This window comes from Mustela nivalis, assembly GCF_964662115.1.
Source record: "Mustela nivalis genome assembly, chromosome: 19".
Taxonomy (NCBI): Eukaryota; Metazoa; Chordata; class Mammalia; order Carnivora; family Mustelidae; genus Mustela; species Mustela nivalis.
In genome coordinates, this window is record NC_139038.1 from 10,920,244 (window position 1) to 10,939,289 (window position 19,046).

The following is a 19,046-nucleotide window of genomic DNA, read 5'->3' on the forward strand; positions in this document are numbered from 1 at the left end:
CGGGCAGCGGTGACGGTCCCCCTCGCCCTGGACGGTGTCTCTCCTCTCCGACTCTGGCTGTGGGGCTGGGAGACCGGCTCTCCCTCCTCCCGGCGCCCCCCTCCGGCCCCGGCGGTGCTCCCCGCCACCCGCCCGCCCGGCCGCGGCTCAGAGAAAGGGAAGACCATCAGCACACGCAGACCCGCACCAGACACTGGTCAGCCAACATCCATTTTTGTCTCCATTTTAATGAACACTTTACAAAGTACAAAATATACTGTCTTTTTTTGGGGGGGGACATTAGGTACTTTTTTTTCTCTCTCTCCGTCATACAGTACATGAATCTCGAGGGGTTAGTGTGTCTTCGACAAAGAGGGTAAAAGCGTGAGGCCCTGGGCCGTCGGGTGGCCCCGCGCTCCCCCTCGCCCCAGAACTTGGGACGGATCTACGCGCCCCGCTACGGCTGCTGGTGACCCGGGACATGCCAGGTGAGGGCCAGATCCCCGAGGCGAGGCCCCCCTGCGCGGGGTGGAGGCCCCTCAGGGCCCCGTCTCGCACCCACCGTCCGCTCGCCCCCAACTCAGGATAACGGAAATGATTTTGGCATAGAGCAAGAGGACTTGGGACTCTGTGGTCAGTCACCCCACGCCCCCGGCCCCCGCTGGGGAGCCGACCCTGCTCAGTTCTTCCTGGACGGTTTTCTGGGAAGGTAAACTGAGGCAGAGGACTGGAAAATGCACTGGGCTTGACCTCTCTCTGGGGACCCGAGTTTGGCCTGTTTCTCCGCCTCCACCAACTGCGCTCCCTGCCCTGGGACCCCAGGGGCCCCCCCAGGTGAGGGGCGCCGGCACCCGAAGCCTCTCCTGGCGAGTGCGGTCTGCGGGGGACGCGCCCCGCCCCCTCCGAACAGCTTAATGAAGTCGGGGCAGCCCCGCGGGCAAGGCCTGCCACCCACACACTGCCAACCTCACTCCGTGCAGCCCACGTCGCCAGGACCTGGGTGGGCCCCGGGGGTGCTCACACACTCGCAGGCGGGACACCGCGCACGCGGGGCCCAGCACACGACACCGTCCGGGCTCCGGGCCTTGTCCCACCTTGAACCGAGAGCCTCAGACTGCCTCCCTGTCCCCGGAGGCCACAGGGCCAGGCCGCAGGCCTCCCCCGCTGTCCCGGGGCCACTCCTGGTAACTCGGCCCCGCCTGGCCTTGGCCTTTTCCTCAGAGCCCAGGGCTTAAGGAAAGAGCAGGAGAGACAAAAAAGCTTGCCCTTGCGGGGCCTCTAATTTGAAAATGAAAGGAAAAAAACAAAAAAAACCGAGCCTGGGGAGCTCTGGGACCAGGGACAGGTATCTGGAGTGGGGAGTGGGGCTCAGCCGCCCTCAGAGCCCCAGGCCTCTCGCCCCAGGACCCCCCTCCCCGGGGCCATCTTGGTTGGCTGAGGGCCTTGCAGCCTCTTTCAAGGGAGGCTACTGCCCCTCCGGGCCGAGCCCTCTCCCAGCACAGCATCTGGGAAAACCTGAAAAGCCGAAGCTTCCTTCTTTGGGGGTGTGAAGTGGGGGGAGACTCCATTATCCTCCCCCATCAAGCTCTGCTCACCAAGCCAACCGCCGCTCCATTCCCCAGCGGCTGTGACCACCACGACCGGCGGGTCCCCTCTCCCCGCTTACAGGGGACACATCTACCGGGGGGTTTCTTCCTACCCCCACCTCCCCCCGGGGTTCACTCGGGAAGTGGCATCAGAAACTCGGCCACAGAGCACAGGAGCGCTCTGCTGTCTCCTGGGAGGTCCTCAAGGTCCCTCTTAGTCCCATCTGGGAAGGGCCCAAGTTGTCCCCACGTCCAGATCCAGAGGCCCCGAAAGGTGGTCCAGGGACCCCCCCCCTAATGGTCAGCCTGAGAAACGCAGCCAGGAGGGGCTGGTGGGGGCAGGGGTGGGTTCATCTTTGACCACCAGGCTCCTTGGCTTGGGACAGGGGCCTCACCCTACCCATCAAACCAGAACCTTCTCTCCTGACCTCCAGGCCCTCATCCTCCATCATCTCACGGGGGGGACAAGCCTCGCCAGACCACGCATCTTCTTCCGGACCCGGCACTGGTCACCAAGGCCATGCTGCCCCATGGGGGAGGCCACGGCTGGCGGCTGTGGGTCCCACCAGGGGCCCGTGGCCTGCAGTTGGTGGAGCAGGGAGAATGCTGGTGGTTGGGAGACTCGGGACCCCCCGGATCCCGGGGTGGGGAAGTCCGCACACCTCTCTAGCTTGGATGTGTGCCTCTGGGCGTTGGAGACCCTCCCCCACCCCAAAGGCGGCGCAGGGCTGGCCCCGCCCACCTCTGACCTGTGGAGCCCCCAGCGGGGGCAGAGGGAGGAAGGGGTTTCTGGGGAACCGGACGAGCCCATGCTGAGGGCTGGACCTCAGAGGCAGATTTTTGTAACTGGGGTTGAGAGAGAGAAGGGGGTGGTCACGCCTCCCCCTCTCCCCACCTCCTCTCTGTAGTGTGCAGGGATGGAGCACGCGATGGGCAGGGGTGGCCTTGGGCTGGCAAGGGACACAGAGACCAAGCCACACACGCCCAGAGCCCACCCCACCTGTCGGCAGCCTTGCTCAGGAGCCCATCTCCCTGCCCCTGCCACGTGCCCTCCACCCAGAGCCAGGACAGCTTTGGCCCTGCGGGTCTGGAGACCCCCCCACAATGCAAACTGGGGGGCATTCTCCCCCCCGAACTCTGGAGACCAAGTCCCTGTGACTGTGCTCCTCACGGTCACGCAGACAGCGGGGGGACACTGGGGAAGGGGAAGGTCCGGGCGGCTGCTCCTGCCCAGGCCTCCCCAGCCCCTCCTGGGCACAAGGTCACCGACATCGGTCCTTTTCCTGGCTAGACGGGGCTCGTCTGCAGGAGGAGGCCTGAGAGAAGAGCCTGAGGTATCTGAGCTTGCGGGTGAAACGTCACAGGAATAGCCACGTTGAAGGGTGGGGGACCCCGGGTGGAGGGGTGGGTCGGAACGCCCTGGGACCCCCCCCACCGCCCAGGTCTTCAGGCTCAGGGCGATGGGAAGACGGCCTTTCTCCTCCCTCCGTACCAGGGTCCCCCAGACCAAACGGGGGTATCCGGGGCCCCGGCCATGGAAATGGGGGTGCAGGATGGCACGGAATCCAGCTTTCGGGGGGGACTGGGGGGGCGGGCCCCGGGGGCTCCGCTCTTGGGCTGCTGGTTTGGTTTTGCTCTCAAGCCCCGGCTTCTCCGCTGACGTATTGCCTGCGTAACTGGATTGAAAAACACACGGTGGCTCGAAACGTGCCCGTGTGCGGCGGGGACACGGCGGGCGGAGGCCCCGGCGCCCGCACACGCGCGCACACAGCGGGGTCGGCGTCTGCGCACTGTGCGCACACGCGTGTGCGTGCCCACAGCATATATTAACATATATTGCTCAAGTATATGTGCTATTTACAGTATATATCTATATCGACATAAAACACAAGTATTTATAGGTGTGTACAATCGATACGTTCTCGGGGGGGTCTGGGCAGCACACGCTTCTGGGGTCACGGCGCCGACACACTTGCTGGGCAGGGAGGGCCGGCGGAGAGCGGACACCGTCAGGAGACCCGACGGGAGTCTGGAAGGACGGGCCACGGAACACTGAGGCCTTCCAAGGAGAGAGAGGGGGCCCCGAGGGTCTCTCCCTGCCCACGCGACCACCCCCCGGTTTGGAGCCAGCAAACAGTGGACACGTTTTGGTTGTTTTCGAGTTTTGTGCAAAATGAATTAACTTAAAAAAAGAAAAAAGAAGAAGAGGGTTCCTAATCAGTGCTTGGGCCCTGAGCGCGTCCACGGCTCTTCCGTGGTGGGCTGCCGGGGCTCAGAGGTCGTCTTCACGCTGGGAGTGGAGGGGACTGGGGCTTGCACAAGCCCTTCGCCTAAGGGACTGTCCTTTCTCCTCTGAGCTTCTCGGGAACGGCGGTTCGGCCGTGCTGTCTGAGAACACCAGGAAGGACACGGGCCTCAAGGGACCCTCTGGTCCAGCTCGCTTGGGAAGCACCCCCGGCTGGAGGGGAGGCGCGGGGGCTCACCCGATGTTCCCAGGTCAGCCTCGCAGGGGTACTAGACCGCCTCAGCTGGCCTGCCACCTGGCTGCCACCGCTCCGTGGCCTCTGGGTCCCCTCTGATGTTCACACAGACCACGGCGCCCTGGGTGCCGTCAGTGGGGCTGCCCTGGGGGGGACTCCTGCCTTGCAACAGACTCTGTGGCCCACTTCCTGCTCCAAAGAGAGGCCCACACTCCTGGGACACCCCCCGATTCTCCTGCTTGGGCGCCAGCTGAGTGATGCCGAGCCCCTGGGCCCCCTGACGGAACTGAGCAGGCCCCATCCCCCGAAAACTGCCGCCAACCGCAGCCTGGGCGCAAATATATTAAATAAGAAACTAAAACGTACGGTACAGTTTTCTCTGTTAAGGCTCAGATAAGCTGCCCCCCCAGGTCAAGTACTCATTAATGCCACAGTCCCCAGCGGAGGGGCGGGCAGACAGGCGAGTCGGGGGCAGGGGCCTTCCGTAGCCCCCAGAAGTGGGGCGGGGGAGGGGACAGGATCTCAGGGGAGGCCTGTGCTGGTCTAGTCAACTGCTGGGGAGTGGGGGTGACCCAAGAAACCCCAGGTCCAGAATGCTGGGGATGCCCCCACTTGGGGGAAACCGAGGCTCTGCCTGCCCAGGTAGGGTCCAGGGAAAAGCAAGAGGGGTCGGGCGCCCACGGCCCAGGCTGGTGGGTCTCCCGGGAACCGCCCCCCAGAGCGAGCGCTTACAGTGGGGAGGGTCTGTTCAGGGCCCCCTTGGCAGTCTTGCTGGGAGTTGGGGCACAGACCCTGTGCATGGCAGGCAAGATTCTGGGCGGCGCGGGTCCTCCCCAGCTCGGGGCCCACCCAGGCTTGTCCCAGCTGCCCCAGCACGCGCCCCAGGGGCCGCCCACTGGCCTCCACTCTGCGGGAACCAGCCCGGAGCTGATGGAACCAGAGACCAGCGACCACAACATCCAGCCCAGGTCCTCACGGGGGCCTCCCTGGGCTCCATGAATTCAGCCCTGCTCGGCCAGCTCCCCTAGATGACACGAGAACCGGAACCCCCTCGCCTCGTAGGAGGGCCCTGCTTCCTTCAGCACCCGCCCCCCGCTGCGGGCGAGGCCAGGGGGGAAGGTGGGCGGGCTCGCGAGCTCCCTGGGCCTCGGACCTCATTTTCTGGAGGAGGAGTCGGGGGGAGGAGGAGACTAGGGGCTCTCTGGAGGGTCTGGGGGCTCCAGGAAGGGCACGGGGAGGCCTTGGCTTGGGCGCCCCAGGCCTGGCAGGGGAAGCGATCGGGGGTGTCTCCCAGAGGCCCCTTCTTGGGGGTCCCTGGGGCCGATTTTCCAGTCTGAGAAATACTGCGAGAAGAATCTTCAGGGTGAGGGCCGGGCCCAGGCCTGGGGGGCAGACAGGGAGGAGGGAGGAGGCCCCCCTAGTGCTTCTCTGCTTGGCTGACTTTCAGGGCGCTGATGACGGCGCTGATGTTCTCCTCCGGCACCTGCGAGGGGGCAGGGGAGGCAAGAGCCGTGAGCCCCGCACGGGCGCCCCCTGCGGTGACTCTGGGCTCCTGCTTTCCGCTCCGTCTACGGGGGCTCCCGGCTGGACACGCAGGCCCTTGGCGGCCCGGGGGCCGGCGCGGGACACTCACCAGCGCGTGGTCGAACTTGAAGGTACTGATGTAGTAGGCGGGGATGTCTGCGGCGGCCAGGGGCTCGGAGATCTGCGCCACGATGCCACACTCATCTGGGGACAGAGGCGGGGACGACGCTCAGCTAGGCCTGGCCGCCCACCACGCCCACCACGCGGGTTCCCGGATGCCACGCCAGGATTCCCTGGTGCTGACCCCCCCCCCCAGGAGCCTTCTCTGACCCCCCACCCCGCCCCCCACAACGGACTCTCATCCATCTGCAAGGCTCCACAGAGCTGAACTCTCTGTCTGCTCCCCTGCTCCCCGTCCCTACCACCTCTCGAGTTTTCCGCAACAGAGCCGGAGCCCGTGTGGCCGAAGGGAGGACGTGGGTTCCCTGTCACCCTCTGACCCTTTTTCTAGCCAGAAGACCGTGGTCAAGTCACTTCCTCCCTGCGAACACCAGGAATGGGGCTTCTACCTCCCTCTAGACCTCCAAAGCGGGGGTGTATCCTCTCCTCACCCCCCGCTCCCTGCCTGATTTGAAGGCACCACGCAAAGCTTCCTCCTCCAGGAAGACCTCCAGGGTCTGAAGACCACTCTGCCACCAACACAGCCCCTTCCAAACTTTCAGGTGGTTTCCCCCAAATCCATTATTCCAATTTTGACGACGATGCCTTTTCCCAACTGGGAAAACTGTCTTACAGGCAGCCCTGCGAAGGACTCGGGCTCCTGGTCGCCCCCCGGCGGCTCCCCCGCCTGCCAGAGCTGGGCTGCTCCCCACCGCCTACAGGAAGACATGGTGGCAGACCCCTCGGTCTGGCCTCAGGACTCCGTCCCTCTGCCTGTGCTGACCTGGCTGGGTTTTTCAACCCTGCTTACCTCTGGAGCTTGCACCTCGGGCACAGCCATCTGGAGCCACGCGGGTGCCGCAGACAGGGGCTGCCACAGACAGGGGCTGCCGCGTCCTACCTCCCCCTCCCCGAGAGCAGGGGAGTACCCACTGGTCACCTTCTCTAGGGAGCCTTCTCCTGGGCCACTTGGGCTTTACCTGTGACGCTGACAGCAGAGCACCCGGTACAACAGACACACACGGGTGCTCCCCACCCGGGGGAGGGACCCACCATCCTCCTTATTAGGATGCCTGCCTGCGGCCATGCTTGTTTCTAACAACCTCCTTGGTGAGGAGTTGTTCCAGCGCTCGATCCCCACGACCCGGCACCGGGCAGCCAGTGTGGGCGGGAGAAACGTTAGGGTCTGTGGCAAAGGAGCCCCCCACCCCCGCGCCGAGAGGCAAACTGGTCGCCAGGGTTGGACCAGGAGCCTTCAGTGTACACTTCCTAGCACTCCACAGAGAAGCCTGCTGTTCTTCCCCCAGGACGGCTCTGGCTTTGGCCTCGATGCGAGTGGAGTTGGGGGGAGCCATCCTGTCCTGCTAGTGACCATGACCTGCAAGTGCGTCCACGGGCAGGTGAGGCCGGAGGCAGAACCTGGGTCCCTCACTGCCCCTCTGCCATATGCTGCCACCTCCGTCTCCTGTCCTAGGAACGCGCGTCCGAGGGCTGACGTGATCGCCCCTGGAGCAGTCTGGGCTTTGTCGGGAATGTCCTTCACTCCGTCTGTGGGGACTCAGGGTTCACCGATCCCACCCGGGTCTGTGGACGCCGTTTCCCGGAGACGACCGAGAGCCTGTCCCGGGTTCCAGCTCTGGGGTCTAACGGGTCTAGCTGCAGGAAATCATTTCTGATCGGCGCATCCCTGACAGTGGGGCCGGCGGCCTCCACCCGGCCCCAGGCGAATCAGTGCCCCGCAGGCCTGCTAACCCCCGAGGACCCTGAGCCCCACGGCCCCCTGAACACGCCCGTGGACAGAACTTGCCGCCAGCGGCGCTGTTTGGGCAGTTGTGGAAGCTGCGGCTCGAGACTCTTAGGGAACCTCCACAGAGGTCCTCTACAGGGTCAGGTCAGTGTTACGGAGAAGCGGCTCCTTCCCAGGACAGGAACGGTGAGGTATTTCGGGGTGAATGCTGGGGTGTCCGAGTCTGACGGCGATGGCATTTATTTACGTGAAGGACCCTCATCAGAACCACGGCCGCGGCCTGGGAGCAGCTGGGACTCACAGGTGACTTTTTCCCTTCTCTGCTGCAGACTCCACGCCCAGCACAGAGCCCAGCAGCAGGGCCCGAACTCATGACCCTGAGACCAGGACCTGAGCTGAGATCAAGAGTCGCCGCTTAGCTGCCTGAGCCGCCCAGGCCTCCCTTCCCTTTCTGTTTGACTCTGGCCCGCGGCGTGCTAACGAGCAGCAGGAACGCGCTCTCCCAGGCGGGGAGAGGTATGGCTGCTTTGGCTGAAGGCGTTCTTCCCGCCCTCTTGTCTGGAGCCCCCTGCCTCCTGTCACTCGCCGGTTGAGGGCCACGGAGGCCGGCCCCCCCCAGCCTCCGTTCCCCAGCTGCATGGCAGGGTGAGTGAGCCCGGATGGAATGCCGGCGGAGATGCCAGGCCCCCGCCCGCTGGCGCGGCACCCCCCGGGACTCACCGAATCCCAGCGGCTGTCCTCCGATCCGCACCATCTTCCAGAGCTCTCCAGACGCGCTCGTGAACAACAGGTTACTAGGGAACCTTAACAAGGAGAGAAAGAGAGAAACCCCAGAGGCCGACATTGGTCGCGGTCCCTGGGTCGGAGCGGTGGCTGCCCTCGGGACGATCAGGGGACTCGAGGCCCTGCCTGAGCGCCCCCTGCATCTGGGGGAACGGGAAAGCAGGGCTGGGAGTGCGTTTGGGAACACTGCCCACCCCCCAACCGCCAGCCCCAGAGGGGAGGCCGAGGGACCCCGGGCCACCAGCTCTCTGAGCTGCCTGTCGTCGGTAAGTAAGAAGGGCCACTCACCTCTGCTGGGTCTGCACGTCCATCACCAGGGAGATGTAGCCCTCAATGAGGGAGAAGGAGAAGAAACGGATGTGGCCACAGTCCTCCCCGGCAGCCATGGGGTCCTTCACTCTGGGGGCGGGGGGTGGCGTGGTGAGGCGGACAGTGGACCCTGACCACACCCAGATCCCCACCCGGTCCGCTCGCCTGCCCCCCGGCCTGGGAGAGCTGCGGCCAAGTCCTGGCCCCAATCCTGACCCTGAACCTCCGGCCCCAGGCTCGGTCTCCCCACCTGAGGCGGACGAGTCCGCGGCGTTCACAGAGGCGAGCACCATACTTCCCGGAGCCCAACACCCAGCCGGCCCTGGCTGCAGACCACCCCCGCCCCTTCCTGGACAGGGTTTCTCTGCCCCTGCGCTGACCCACATCTTGGGGTCCCTGGTCCCACCCCCAATAAAATCCGAGAAAAAAAGGCAGCAAAGCCTACTGTCTGCAAGCAGAAAAGCCCTGGGCTCCTGGCGCCCCTACAGACCGGGCTTGCCGCTGGAGCTCCGGGGATGGAGCGTGGGGGTGGAATCCACAGACGTGTGGCTCTGGGGCTTCGCCATGCTTTGGGGTTCCCGCGGAAGGATGTCTCCCCAATCAGAGCATGGCTTTGGGGTACAGTCATGACCCCTGCCCCAGACCAGCTTCCAGGACAGGGGGTAGCTCGGTGTCTCCCCACTCAGACCGGGGCTCCCAGGCACAGCCGTGTCCCCTTGGCCTCCCTGGCCTGCCCTACAGCCTCTCCCGTCCAAGGGGGCGGCCGTACCCATTGGAGTAGAACATGACGTCCATGAGAAGTGTGGCGACCGCAGGCAGCGTGTCAGGGTCCAGGCTGGTGACACAGAACCTGTTGCTCGGGCTGGACAGAGGGTGGATGACAGGCCTCTGGACTGTGAGAGCAAAGACAGCGGGTGCTGAGGCCAGGGGGAGTGGCACGGGGTCGGGGAGGGCCCGGGACAAGAGGCGGGGTGAGCCGGCAGCTGCTCTGGGGGACCTGGCCCCTGTGCCTTCTCCAGCCTCCAATACATTCACTCACGGCTCTCCTGATTCTCCGGCTCACTGCCAGACCCCTGGGCCTTTGCACATGCCTTGCTGGCTGCCTGGAATGAATGCCCGTGCTAACCTCTACCACTTGGCTGAGCTCCTATTTGGGCTCTAAGCTTCAGTTCGAGAGTCGCTACCTCTGGGAAGCCCATCTTGATACCCTGGATGGGTGAGGAGTGGCCTCTGGACATTGCCAGCTGTGTCCCCTTCCCGGGTCCTTGCTAGACCTGGAGAGCAGGGTCTGACCCTGTGTTACACTTGGTGCTCTGTGGGTGCTCTAGGGTGCCCTGGGGACTTCTTGAGGTCTCTCCGGAAGAGCCTCCTGAACTCACCCATCTTGGGCTTCACGAAGCCATTGGTGATGCCAAGGTTCTCGGCAGCTACCGTCTCGCCGTTGACGACCCGCAGGATGGTGAACTCCGATGACAAGGTGTGGGTGACGAAGGGCAGGTCCCGCTCACGCACCTACGGACGGGGAGTCGAGGATGTTGGCATCCCGTGGTCCCTGGGGGGCACCTCCCTGAACCAGCTTCCCCCATCCCTCCTGCCGTGCTCATGGGGGATGGGAGTCTGGAACGGCTGCGGCCTGGGAGCAGACACTCTTGCCCCCCCAACCCTCGTGTGCCCTCACAGCCGAGGCTCGGGGTCCAAGCCGGCACGGTCTGAGGTACCCTTGACCTCTCTCTGAGCTGACCATGCAGCGAGGGGGCCACAGAACCCTGCAGATGATGCCCCCCAAGGCCCCAGGGTGCGGGGCCCCGGCTCACCAGGATGAAGTCCGTCTGGTAGGTGGAGAGCATGAACACGGAGATGTTCTGGTCCGCCAGCGGGGCGATGACCGACTTGGCGATCTTGGTGACGCCGATGGGCTGCGAGCTGGAGAAGCTGCCCCCGCCCGACACCACGTTCAAGGCCAGCCAGGTGGCGTCCGCCACGCTCAGGTGCTCCGAGGAGGGCAGCTCTGCAGGGGGGGAAGCGGACGACACATGGAAGGCGTGCCTGTGACTGCGACTGCGACTGCGACTGTGCCTGTGCCTGTGACTGCGCCTGCGCCTGCGACTGTGACTGTGATGCGATGGGTCTTCCGGGCCGGGGACAGGGCCGGCTGCCTGCCAGGGCCCCCCATTGGGCCCCGGTTCCCTCGTCTGTCGGAGCAGAGTGGAATCAGAGGTCCCAGCCTGGGGGGACCGAGCAGGGAAGGCCCTCAGAGGCCCTCAGACGCGCCGACCACTCGCGCAGTAACCACAGCCTGGTGCGCCAACCGGTCCCGCTGGCTGAGAGGGGACCGTCCTGGCCAGGCCTGCTGGAGAGGCAGGCGGCTTCCCAGAAAAAGGGGAAAGCTTTGGGAGGAAGAGCGGGAGGAAAGGCGTTCAAGGGGGCCTGGGCTTCCGGCTTCAGCATCCGGTCTAACTGTTACGTGGGTGTTGGAAGAGAAATAGTCTGACGGCTGCAGGAAAACTCCCCAGAAACAGCAGCTCAGTTCTGAAATTCTAAGAGGCCTGGACCTAGGGAGAACGCCGCGAGTCCCCCAATCTGGCCATCTAGTTCAGAGACAGCCCCAAGAGCCGCTGAGGGCCGGGTATCCTGATGGTCCAGCCTTGCTCAACGCTCAGCCCAGGGCTTCCTGGGGCCTGTGTGCTGGGTGTGAGCCACGCAGCCCCGACAGCGGCCATCGTTTTAATGTATTTAACGCTGGACACTTGAAAACGCCCCTGTCCATTCGGCCCTCTTGGGAAAGCCCTGGAAGGGTCAGTTACGTCTTAAGTCGCTGCGTATTTACAAGAGGCCACACCGGCATTTGCGAACGGGCCCTCTGCCCGCCGCTGCCAGGTTCCTTGCGACCCCAGACCACCCAGCGGTTTCCCGCATCCTTCGGAGAAGAGCCCAAGTCCTTCTCCCCAGAGAGCTCTGTGCGGAGAAAGGGAGGGGTCCGTCTACACCCGCACTGCCCCAGACCGCAGCCGCTCACTGTGGCTTCAGAGCGACAGAAGAACGGGGCTAATGCAACAGAAAAGAGCGTATGTTTTATTTCACTTGGATTCATTTTGCTTCTGCGAAGGGCACGTGATGCGCCGCTACCGTGCGGGGCAGTGGCCTTGTCTATGCTCAGCACGTGGCGCGCAGGGGTGCGAGATGAGGACGGGGCGGGGGCAGCCGGCCCTGCCTCTGCTCTGTCCGGGCCCCACGTTCCGACCCACCTGCCCTCCCGCTCCTCTGTCGGGGCTCGGTCACCCTGCCGGGCCCGAGGTTGGGGGGTGGCCTCACCATCACCCCTTGCTCCTGTACCCAACCTCCCAGGATCGGGCCCTGGGGCCCCGGGGGGGAGCGAGCGCCATTCCCAGCCCCGGCCCACCAGTGGGGACAGGGCATTCGCTGTCCATCAGCTTATGGACGCACACGGGCTGTGCGAAGTCCGCCCCGTCCCCGCCGGGCAGAGTAGGCTGTGGGAGGCGGACGGCGACATACGCCAGCTTCAGGCTGGGACAGGTCGACTCCAGGCCGGGCTCCAGCCGCCCTGGCGGAGGCTGCCAGGAAGCTGCGGCCAGTCCAGGGGGGAAGGCGTGTGCCCCCCAGTCAGTGAAGCGCTGGGGTGTGTGCATTTTTAAGGGGCACTGGTGCAGACACGGCTCTGCTCTGGGGAGTTTCTTGGCGGGTTTGGATGCGTCCCAGGGAGAAGCCCAGGCCTGAGGCCAGCTGAGAGTGGGGTGTGGGACCCTGCGGGGGCTGAAGGGGGCGGGGGACAGAGGACTTCAGGGCCGTCCAACTGCTGGCCAGTCTGGGCAGCGAGCGGGTCGGCCGGGATGGGTCTGCCTGCCCTGCTCCAGGCCTCGGGGCCAGCCACTGCTGGCTCTCGGCCCTGGGTAGAACCCACAGACAGTGGTCAGCTCAGACCAGCGGTCGGAAACCACAGTGTTCGCTGCTTCTGGCCCCTGGGACCTGTGACACCGGGGTGGGCGGCGGGGAGGGAAGGCCTGTCCGAGCCCATCCTCACCCCGGGCCAAGCCTCGGGGGGGACGAGGTGCCATTGTTGGGGCTGTGGGGATGAGCTCCAGGAGGCTGACCAGGAGACCGCGAGCCTGCCCGTCCCTAGAGGAAAAGTGGACCCACTCCCAGACCAAGATGGGTTGTTGGTCTCTGTCACCGCACGCAGCAGAGGCTCTACAAACAGCCTCTGGGAGCCGTGGTGATGGAGGTTAACGGTGTCTTGTCACTCCCCAGCCACAGACTGGGGTGGCTCTGCGGCTGGATAGAGCCCTCCCCCTGCCCTCCGTGGTACCCGCCCCCCCTGCCCCAGGCCTCCTCTGCCCCGGGCTGCAGGTCCCTGCGTGCCAAGGCTGTTGTGTGCCCCACCCAGCCTGTGTTTCTGGGCTTCTCCTGCCCCGCCCGCAGCAGGGTCAAGGGTCCTGGGGTCAGGAGGAGGGGGAGGTGTTTAACCCGCCTTCACTCTGGGCAACGCCAACGACCAGCACCAGAAGCCGTGCAGGCGGCAGAAATGGATCTGAACCCGGGTCTTCCCGTCCGCACTCACCGGGAGGCCAGGAGTCGCTTCTGGACGACATTCTCCCCCTGCCTCGGGACCAGCGCGCGTGCGAGAGACACCGGGCTCCCGTAACCGTACCCGGTTCAGCCTGAGTGCCGACCAGGAATGGCGGCCTGGAAGCGAGACCCCTACGCAGCCGCCGCAGGGTAGCGGACCCTCCTCTCAGCCCCACTGGGTGAATCACTTACACCGGTTTCTCTCCCCCTCCCGGAGCCCCCTTCCCCACACTGAAGACACTGACTGCTCCGGCCACCGGAAGAGGTCTGGGGAGAGGCCAAGGGATTATTAACGGCTCCAGGGGAAGTCGGCGTTTCAAGATTGTGGGTAGTTCCCTCCCTGGGTCAGTCGGGGTCTCAGCCTGGGCCTGAAGATCTCACTTCGGACAAAGCCTGCTTATTCTCCCCCAGGAGACCCCCACGTCACCCTCTCGCCTCCCGCGTACTCACCCCAGGTGCCTCTTGCTGAGTCCAGCCTCAGTGACGACTCTCTCCCACTCAACAACCTTCAATGGCTCCCTACTGCCTGCAGAACAAGGTCCAAATGGACCCTGCTCACCCCTTTTTAAATTTGAACCTGTCTTTCCATCGACTTTTTGAACCTGGTCTCTGCTTCCGCGTCTAGACTTACTCATACACCCCCACCTGACATGCGCTCTCCCTCCTTAGCTCTTCAAGGGCAGCAAAAACGGCCTCCTCCAGGAAGCCTTCCCTGACTACCTAAGCTCCCCCAAAGTCTCCTCTTCCGAGCTCCCAGAAGGGGACATGCTGAAAGCTCCCCGGTTCTCCCAGACTTAAATACAGCGTGAGGCTCCCCGCTGGTTAGCAGTGCAGCTCAGGAAAAAGTCCCCGGTAAATTCAGATTTCGAATCTTTCTTGATTCCTGCTCTGTCCTCACCGCGCCAGCCTCCTCACTCTGCTCTCCTCCCGGCAAGCCCTTCACGGTCAGATAAGCCCCTTCACTGGCTCCCCCCTGCCTCTGTCTTCTCCCCTGCATGCCCAGCGACCCCCCATTCTAGAAGGCTCCCCACTCCCAGTGTCACGGGTTTCATTAGTCATGTAGTTGGGTTTGCCTCAAGCATTGCCCCCTCTGGGGAGTCCTCCTGGACTGCACTTCTGCCAGCCAGGCTGGGTACCACTCTCTATTGATACCGCAATTCTGGTTCCTGTGTTTCTGTCCTCCCAGAGCCGTAAGCCCCCGAGGGGCAAAGGCCGCATTCCTGCACTTTTGCTCTCCCCGGGGCCCGGCCCCTGGAGGCATCCGGAGAGGCCGGCGCCTTTTCTGCACTTCAGGTTCCTTGTCTATAAAACGCAGTTAGCAAGAGCCCTTCCCAGGGCTTCTACAGCACAGTGTCCGCAGCCAGAAGCCCCGCGGGGGCAGGGAGGGAAGTCGGAAGAGGTTGATTCAGGCTCCTAACCGATCCAGTCTGCCGGCTTGCATACTACTGCAAGGGTCCCTCCTACGGGGTCTCCGCACAGCACCCACCGCAACCACGAATGACCGCGTCGCGGGCTGGCAGACCCCGTGGCTCATGGGGTCAGCGGGGCTCTGTCAGTGCCGCCTCCTGCAACCCCGGGGACAGGTGGTGCCGGCTGGGGACAGGCACCATTCACCTGCGCGATGCCTCCCAGGAGACTGAGGATTCCTACAAACGTGGGTTTCCAGGGCCTGCAAACCCTAACCTAACCCTGCAAAACCGGCCCCCTGGGTCCTGCGGCCACAGCCTTCCTCTGTCCCTGGTCGCCGCACTGGCTCGCCTGTGGCCCCGAGATGGAGCGAGCTTGTCTCGTCTGGGGAGACGGGGCCGTGAGGGTACCTGCTCCTGGAGCAGAGACATCCCGGGGCGCTCCTTCCGCATCCGAAGTGCCGTGCTTCTCAGCAGGACCCACACAGAGATGGAGATGGGTCTGGGGTCCCCAAGTGTACGTTCTTCGTGGGACCGTGCTTTGTGGTTAGGGCAGAAGTTCCTGTCTGTGGCTCCTAAGCTCCCAAAGGGTCTGTGCATGGATGAATGACGGACCGGACAGACATCTTCGATGATGGGGTAGGGGTGCGTAAGCACGACGGAGAGCAGGGGTGAAGTCAATTCTTCCAAGCTCCCCTCGTTCACCGGCGTGGATGGTCTAAAAAGGCCCCCCCCACTTGCCCTAAGAACCACACAAACAGCTTCTGACCCCGGAACACCAGGTCTCAGACCCCATTTTAGGAATCAGCCGGAGTGAAACGAAGGTCATAAATGTATCCCTGGAGAACCAGGAATGCCCGCTTGGATTCTAAGCGCAGGGGGACCGGGCAGGGAGGCAGGCGCATCCACCACGGCGTGGACCGCGAGAGGCCGCGACATCGCAGGAAACGTCGCGTCACGGTGTCAGGGGCAAGCACTTCTCTCCGGGACAGGACAGCACGCGGACTGACGAGAGACAACTCGTGCCCCATACCATTGGAAAGGGAAACGCGAAAGAGTGACCAGGAGTTGCCTTTGGGGGGTGGAATGGGGGTTTTTGTAAACATGCGGACCCAGGGGCGCTCTCTGTAGGCTCTCCTGAACGGAACTGGGGGCCTCGGCGCGAACGCCGGCCCTGGGGGGAGCCCCGCTCCGTGGCCGCGGGCCTGGTCCCCTGACCTCCCCCGCCCCCCGCTCGCAGCTCCACGCCGGCGGGACGCGAACACGCCCCGTTCTCACAAATGAGTGGGCAGCGGGCCGTGCAAACGGACGCTCGCTGGCGCTTTAGACCAGGACCAACATCATAAGCCGACGGCATAAAACGGAGGGGACACGGTGGAGACGGGGACGGGGAGTGATGCCAACAGGGATGAGGCTGTTTTGGGGGGAGAGGAGAGGTTGGTGGGCGTGGCCACACAACCCCGTGCGGGCCACAGACCGCCGAGCCGGACACCGTAGAAGGGCGCGTGTTTGCTACGCGAATTGTGTTTCAGCCTTGAAGACGGACACACGCGAAGGAAGGGACAGCAGCAGGGCTTACGGGAGCCCTGCCCGGGAGCCAGGGACGGAGGACCGGCGGCCTCTCGCTCGGCGGTGGGAGCTCAGCGAAAGGAGCCCAGGGCTGTAGCTACTTCCTCCGTAGCCTGGAGTTCCCAGCTGGGTAAGCAGGCCGCCGTCTGACCGACCCTTCCAGCTCTGGGGCCGTTCCTGGGGCAGTTTCCTCAGCGGAAAGGAAGGGGAGCAGCCACGGCACAGGGAGAGAAGGAAACAGACTCTGTGCTGACCTTCTAACCCACTCGCCAGGAGACGAAGGTAAAAATAAGGTGGCGGGTGGGTGGGGGAGAAATAAGGCGGCGGGCGGGAGCAGAAATAAGGCGGGGGCAGAAATGTCTGGGGTGACAGAGCACTCACCCAGGAACCCCTCCTCGTCCACAATGATGGTGTAGTCCTCCGGCGTCTCAGTCAGACTGAAGAACTTGCACCTGGACGGTGGACGGACAGACAGAGAACATCACCGTTAGTGCCACTTCGGACCGGGCAGGACCCTGGGACCCTGTGGGAGATGACTCGGTTTGCCCAGAGCTCTGACCCGAGGCTGCCGCGTGACCTGCCGTGCGCTGCGGATCTTCCCCTCCGCTGCCCCCCAGTTCTGACTCCGGGGTCTCAGAGACGCTGGTCGTCCCCTCTGCACCGCCCCCCACCAACCTTGGGGGACCCCTGAGCTGGCCAGCCTCTAGGTCCCCATGCAGCTCAGGGGTCCTCGATCCCACCTTTCCCGGGGGAAGCAGCAGCTGAAGGAGGACTGGCAGGGAGCAGGGAGAACTGCCTTCTCTGCAGGCGCCCCACGCTCTGACTCCTGGGCCTCTGCTGCTGCCCCCACCCCCCGGCCCTCCACACCTGTGGGTCCCAGCCCCTCTCCTCACCCACTCGACCTAAATCAAGTCACCCGACCAACAGCCCAGCCTTTAGGGTACTTCTCCTCCGTGCCCAAGAACGAGGTGGGGCCACCTGTGCGGCAGGGGTGGGGGGTGGCGTCTTGGCCCTGAGGTCATTCTTACTGCCTCGCAGACACGCGGGGCTCCGTGGCTTTCTGCAGCAGATCGGGGGGGTCACCGCCCCTCACCGCCTGTCTCCCTGTCCCTGCTCCAGCTAGAATGGCCCCCAGGACACTTGCAGGGAGAGACAGCGCGCGGCACGAACAGCGGCAAGCAGGAAACAGCCTGTGGTCATTTCTCTGGCATCACTCGGGCTCTCGAGCGCGAGGCCCGGCGCGGTCTCCGTGCCCAACGTGTGAAACGCATCCATCACGGGAAGCCCTACCAGAAAGAGGACCAACCAGGAACCCCCGCAGGGGCCCAAACGGCACTTCTACAAAGATTCAAGGGGAAGACAATCCTGACGGGGCCGCACGGCTGTAGGGCAGGGGGCGGAGGGAGGTGGGGCCGGCCCACCCCCCGGTCCGGGCCCTGCGGCACCAGAGCCCAGCCACACAACCTCCCCGGTGCCCCGTGTGCTTTGTCCTTGGAATTTTTCACAAGGAACGGGAACATCTGGAACCGACAGGAGAGCAAAAGGGCACAGCACAGCCCTTGGGAGGAGGCGGCAGTTTCTCCTGAAGGGAAACATACACAGACCGCGTGACGCGGCGACCCCGCGCTTGGACCACGGCCGAACCGAACACCCGGGACCACGCCGAGACCCGCGTGCAGGTGTTTACGGCCTTGCTTTGTGCTCGCCCCAAACTGGGAACACGTCCAGCGTCGGCCCCTCCCCTGGAGACCCGGAGACGCGGTGGCCCATCGGCCCCACGGACACCGGTCAGCAGCCCAAGGGGTCAGTTACCGGTTCGCACAGTAACACGGAGGGATCGCGAGTGTGTTTTGCCGAAGTTAAAGCCAGACTCCAATCAGACACGTCCCCGGATTCCATTTCGAGGACATTCTGGGAGAGGTGCAAGGCTAGGGACAGAGAAGGGAGTCACGGGTGCTGGGGGCTGGGTTGGGGTTCACTTTAGAAGGACATTGGGGAACTTTCTAGGGTGACAGTAATGTTTGGTATCTTGGTTACGGTGCTGGTTGTAAGAGCACATACGTGTGTCCAAACTCCAAGAATCACACCCTAAGAGGGGTGATTTTTACTGTATGTAAATCATCCCCCAATGTGCCTTACTTAATTTTTTAAATATAGTTTTTAAAAGATGTATTTTTCAACAGAGGGAGAGGAAGGGACGCAGGCTGGCCGCTGAGCAGGGAGCCCAATGCGGGGCTCGATCCCAGGCCCTGGGGATCACGACCTGAGCGGAAGGCAGACGCTCAACCCGCCGAGCCGCCGGGCGCCCCATCCGTGCACCTGACCTCAAAGAAACCGCCAGAGCAGAGTCGTCAGCGAGGTGGCGAGCTTCTCCCCAGACGCTCTGCTCAGCCAGACCCACACACGCCTCAATCTCCCTCCGGCTCTTCCGTTATCAGATCCCGTCTCTGTCTCTGTCCATCCCACACCCAATTTGCAAACTGCCCGCACACAAGGGATGTGCAATTGCTCGGGGCGACAGCAAATTATCGTCACCTCAGAAAGTGGCAATCGCTGGTCTGGCCTGGCTCCTTCTTGGGGACCCCTGTACACTGACAGCCTCGGAAGCGTGTCCCCCCACCCCCCACCGGTCACCGGATTGCCGCGAACGGGTACTTGCTGGGAATGGGGAGGGGCCATCCGGCTGTCTGTGACAGCGAGCAGAGATGGCACTTGCCCCCACCCCCCTCCATGTCCTCTTGGCTGTGAGGATGTTCCAGAAATAGACCCTATAAACTATCCCAGAAGGCAGAACCCCCAGCAGAAGGCAGCCCCGGCCTCCGTGTAAACGAGGCCCTGCTGTTGGATATCCATCTCCAAACATGTGCCTGCTGGGGTGGGCAGGCCCTCGGGAGGGCGGGTCAGCCCAAAGGACCAGCCA

At 64.0% G+C, this 19,046-nt stretch overlaps 1 protein-coding gene across 1 annotated transcript in view; it reads right to left on the reverse strand.

Annotated features, from left to right (window-relative positions):
• Window positions 1-207: 207 nt before the first annotated feature.
• CASTOR2 (cytosolic arginine sensor for mTORC1 subunit 2) overlaps window positions 208-19,046 on the reverse strand; it is a 47,952-nt gene continuing 29,113 nt past the window's right edge. Inside the window, exons 2-9 of the mRNA XM_082712645.1 lie at window positions 16,508-16,578; window positions 10,382-10,575; window positions 9,947-10,079; window positions 9,337-9,460; window positions 8,547-8,657; window positions 8,196-8,278; window positions 5,679-5,773; window positions 208-5,528 (exon numbers count right to left, since the gene is read on the reverse strand). Of these exons, the coding sequence (XP_082568771.1) occupies window positions 5,463-5,528; window positions 5,679-5,773; window positions 8,196-8,278; window positions 8,547-8,657; window positions 9,337-9,460; window positions 9,947-10,079; window positions 10,382-10,575; window positions 16,508-16,578 (877 nt within the window). The 3' untranslated portion in view covers window positions 208-5,462. The remainder of the gene's footprint in view (window positions 5,529-5,678; window positions 5,774-8,195; window positions 8,279-8,546; window positions 8,658-9,336; window positions 9,461-9,946; window positions 10,080-10,381; window positions 10,576-16,507; window positions 16,579-19,046) is intronic.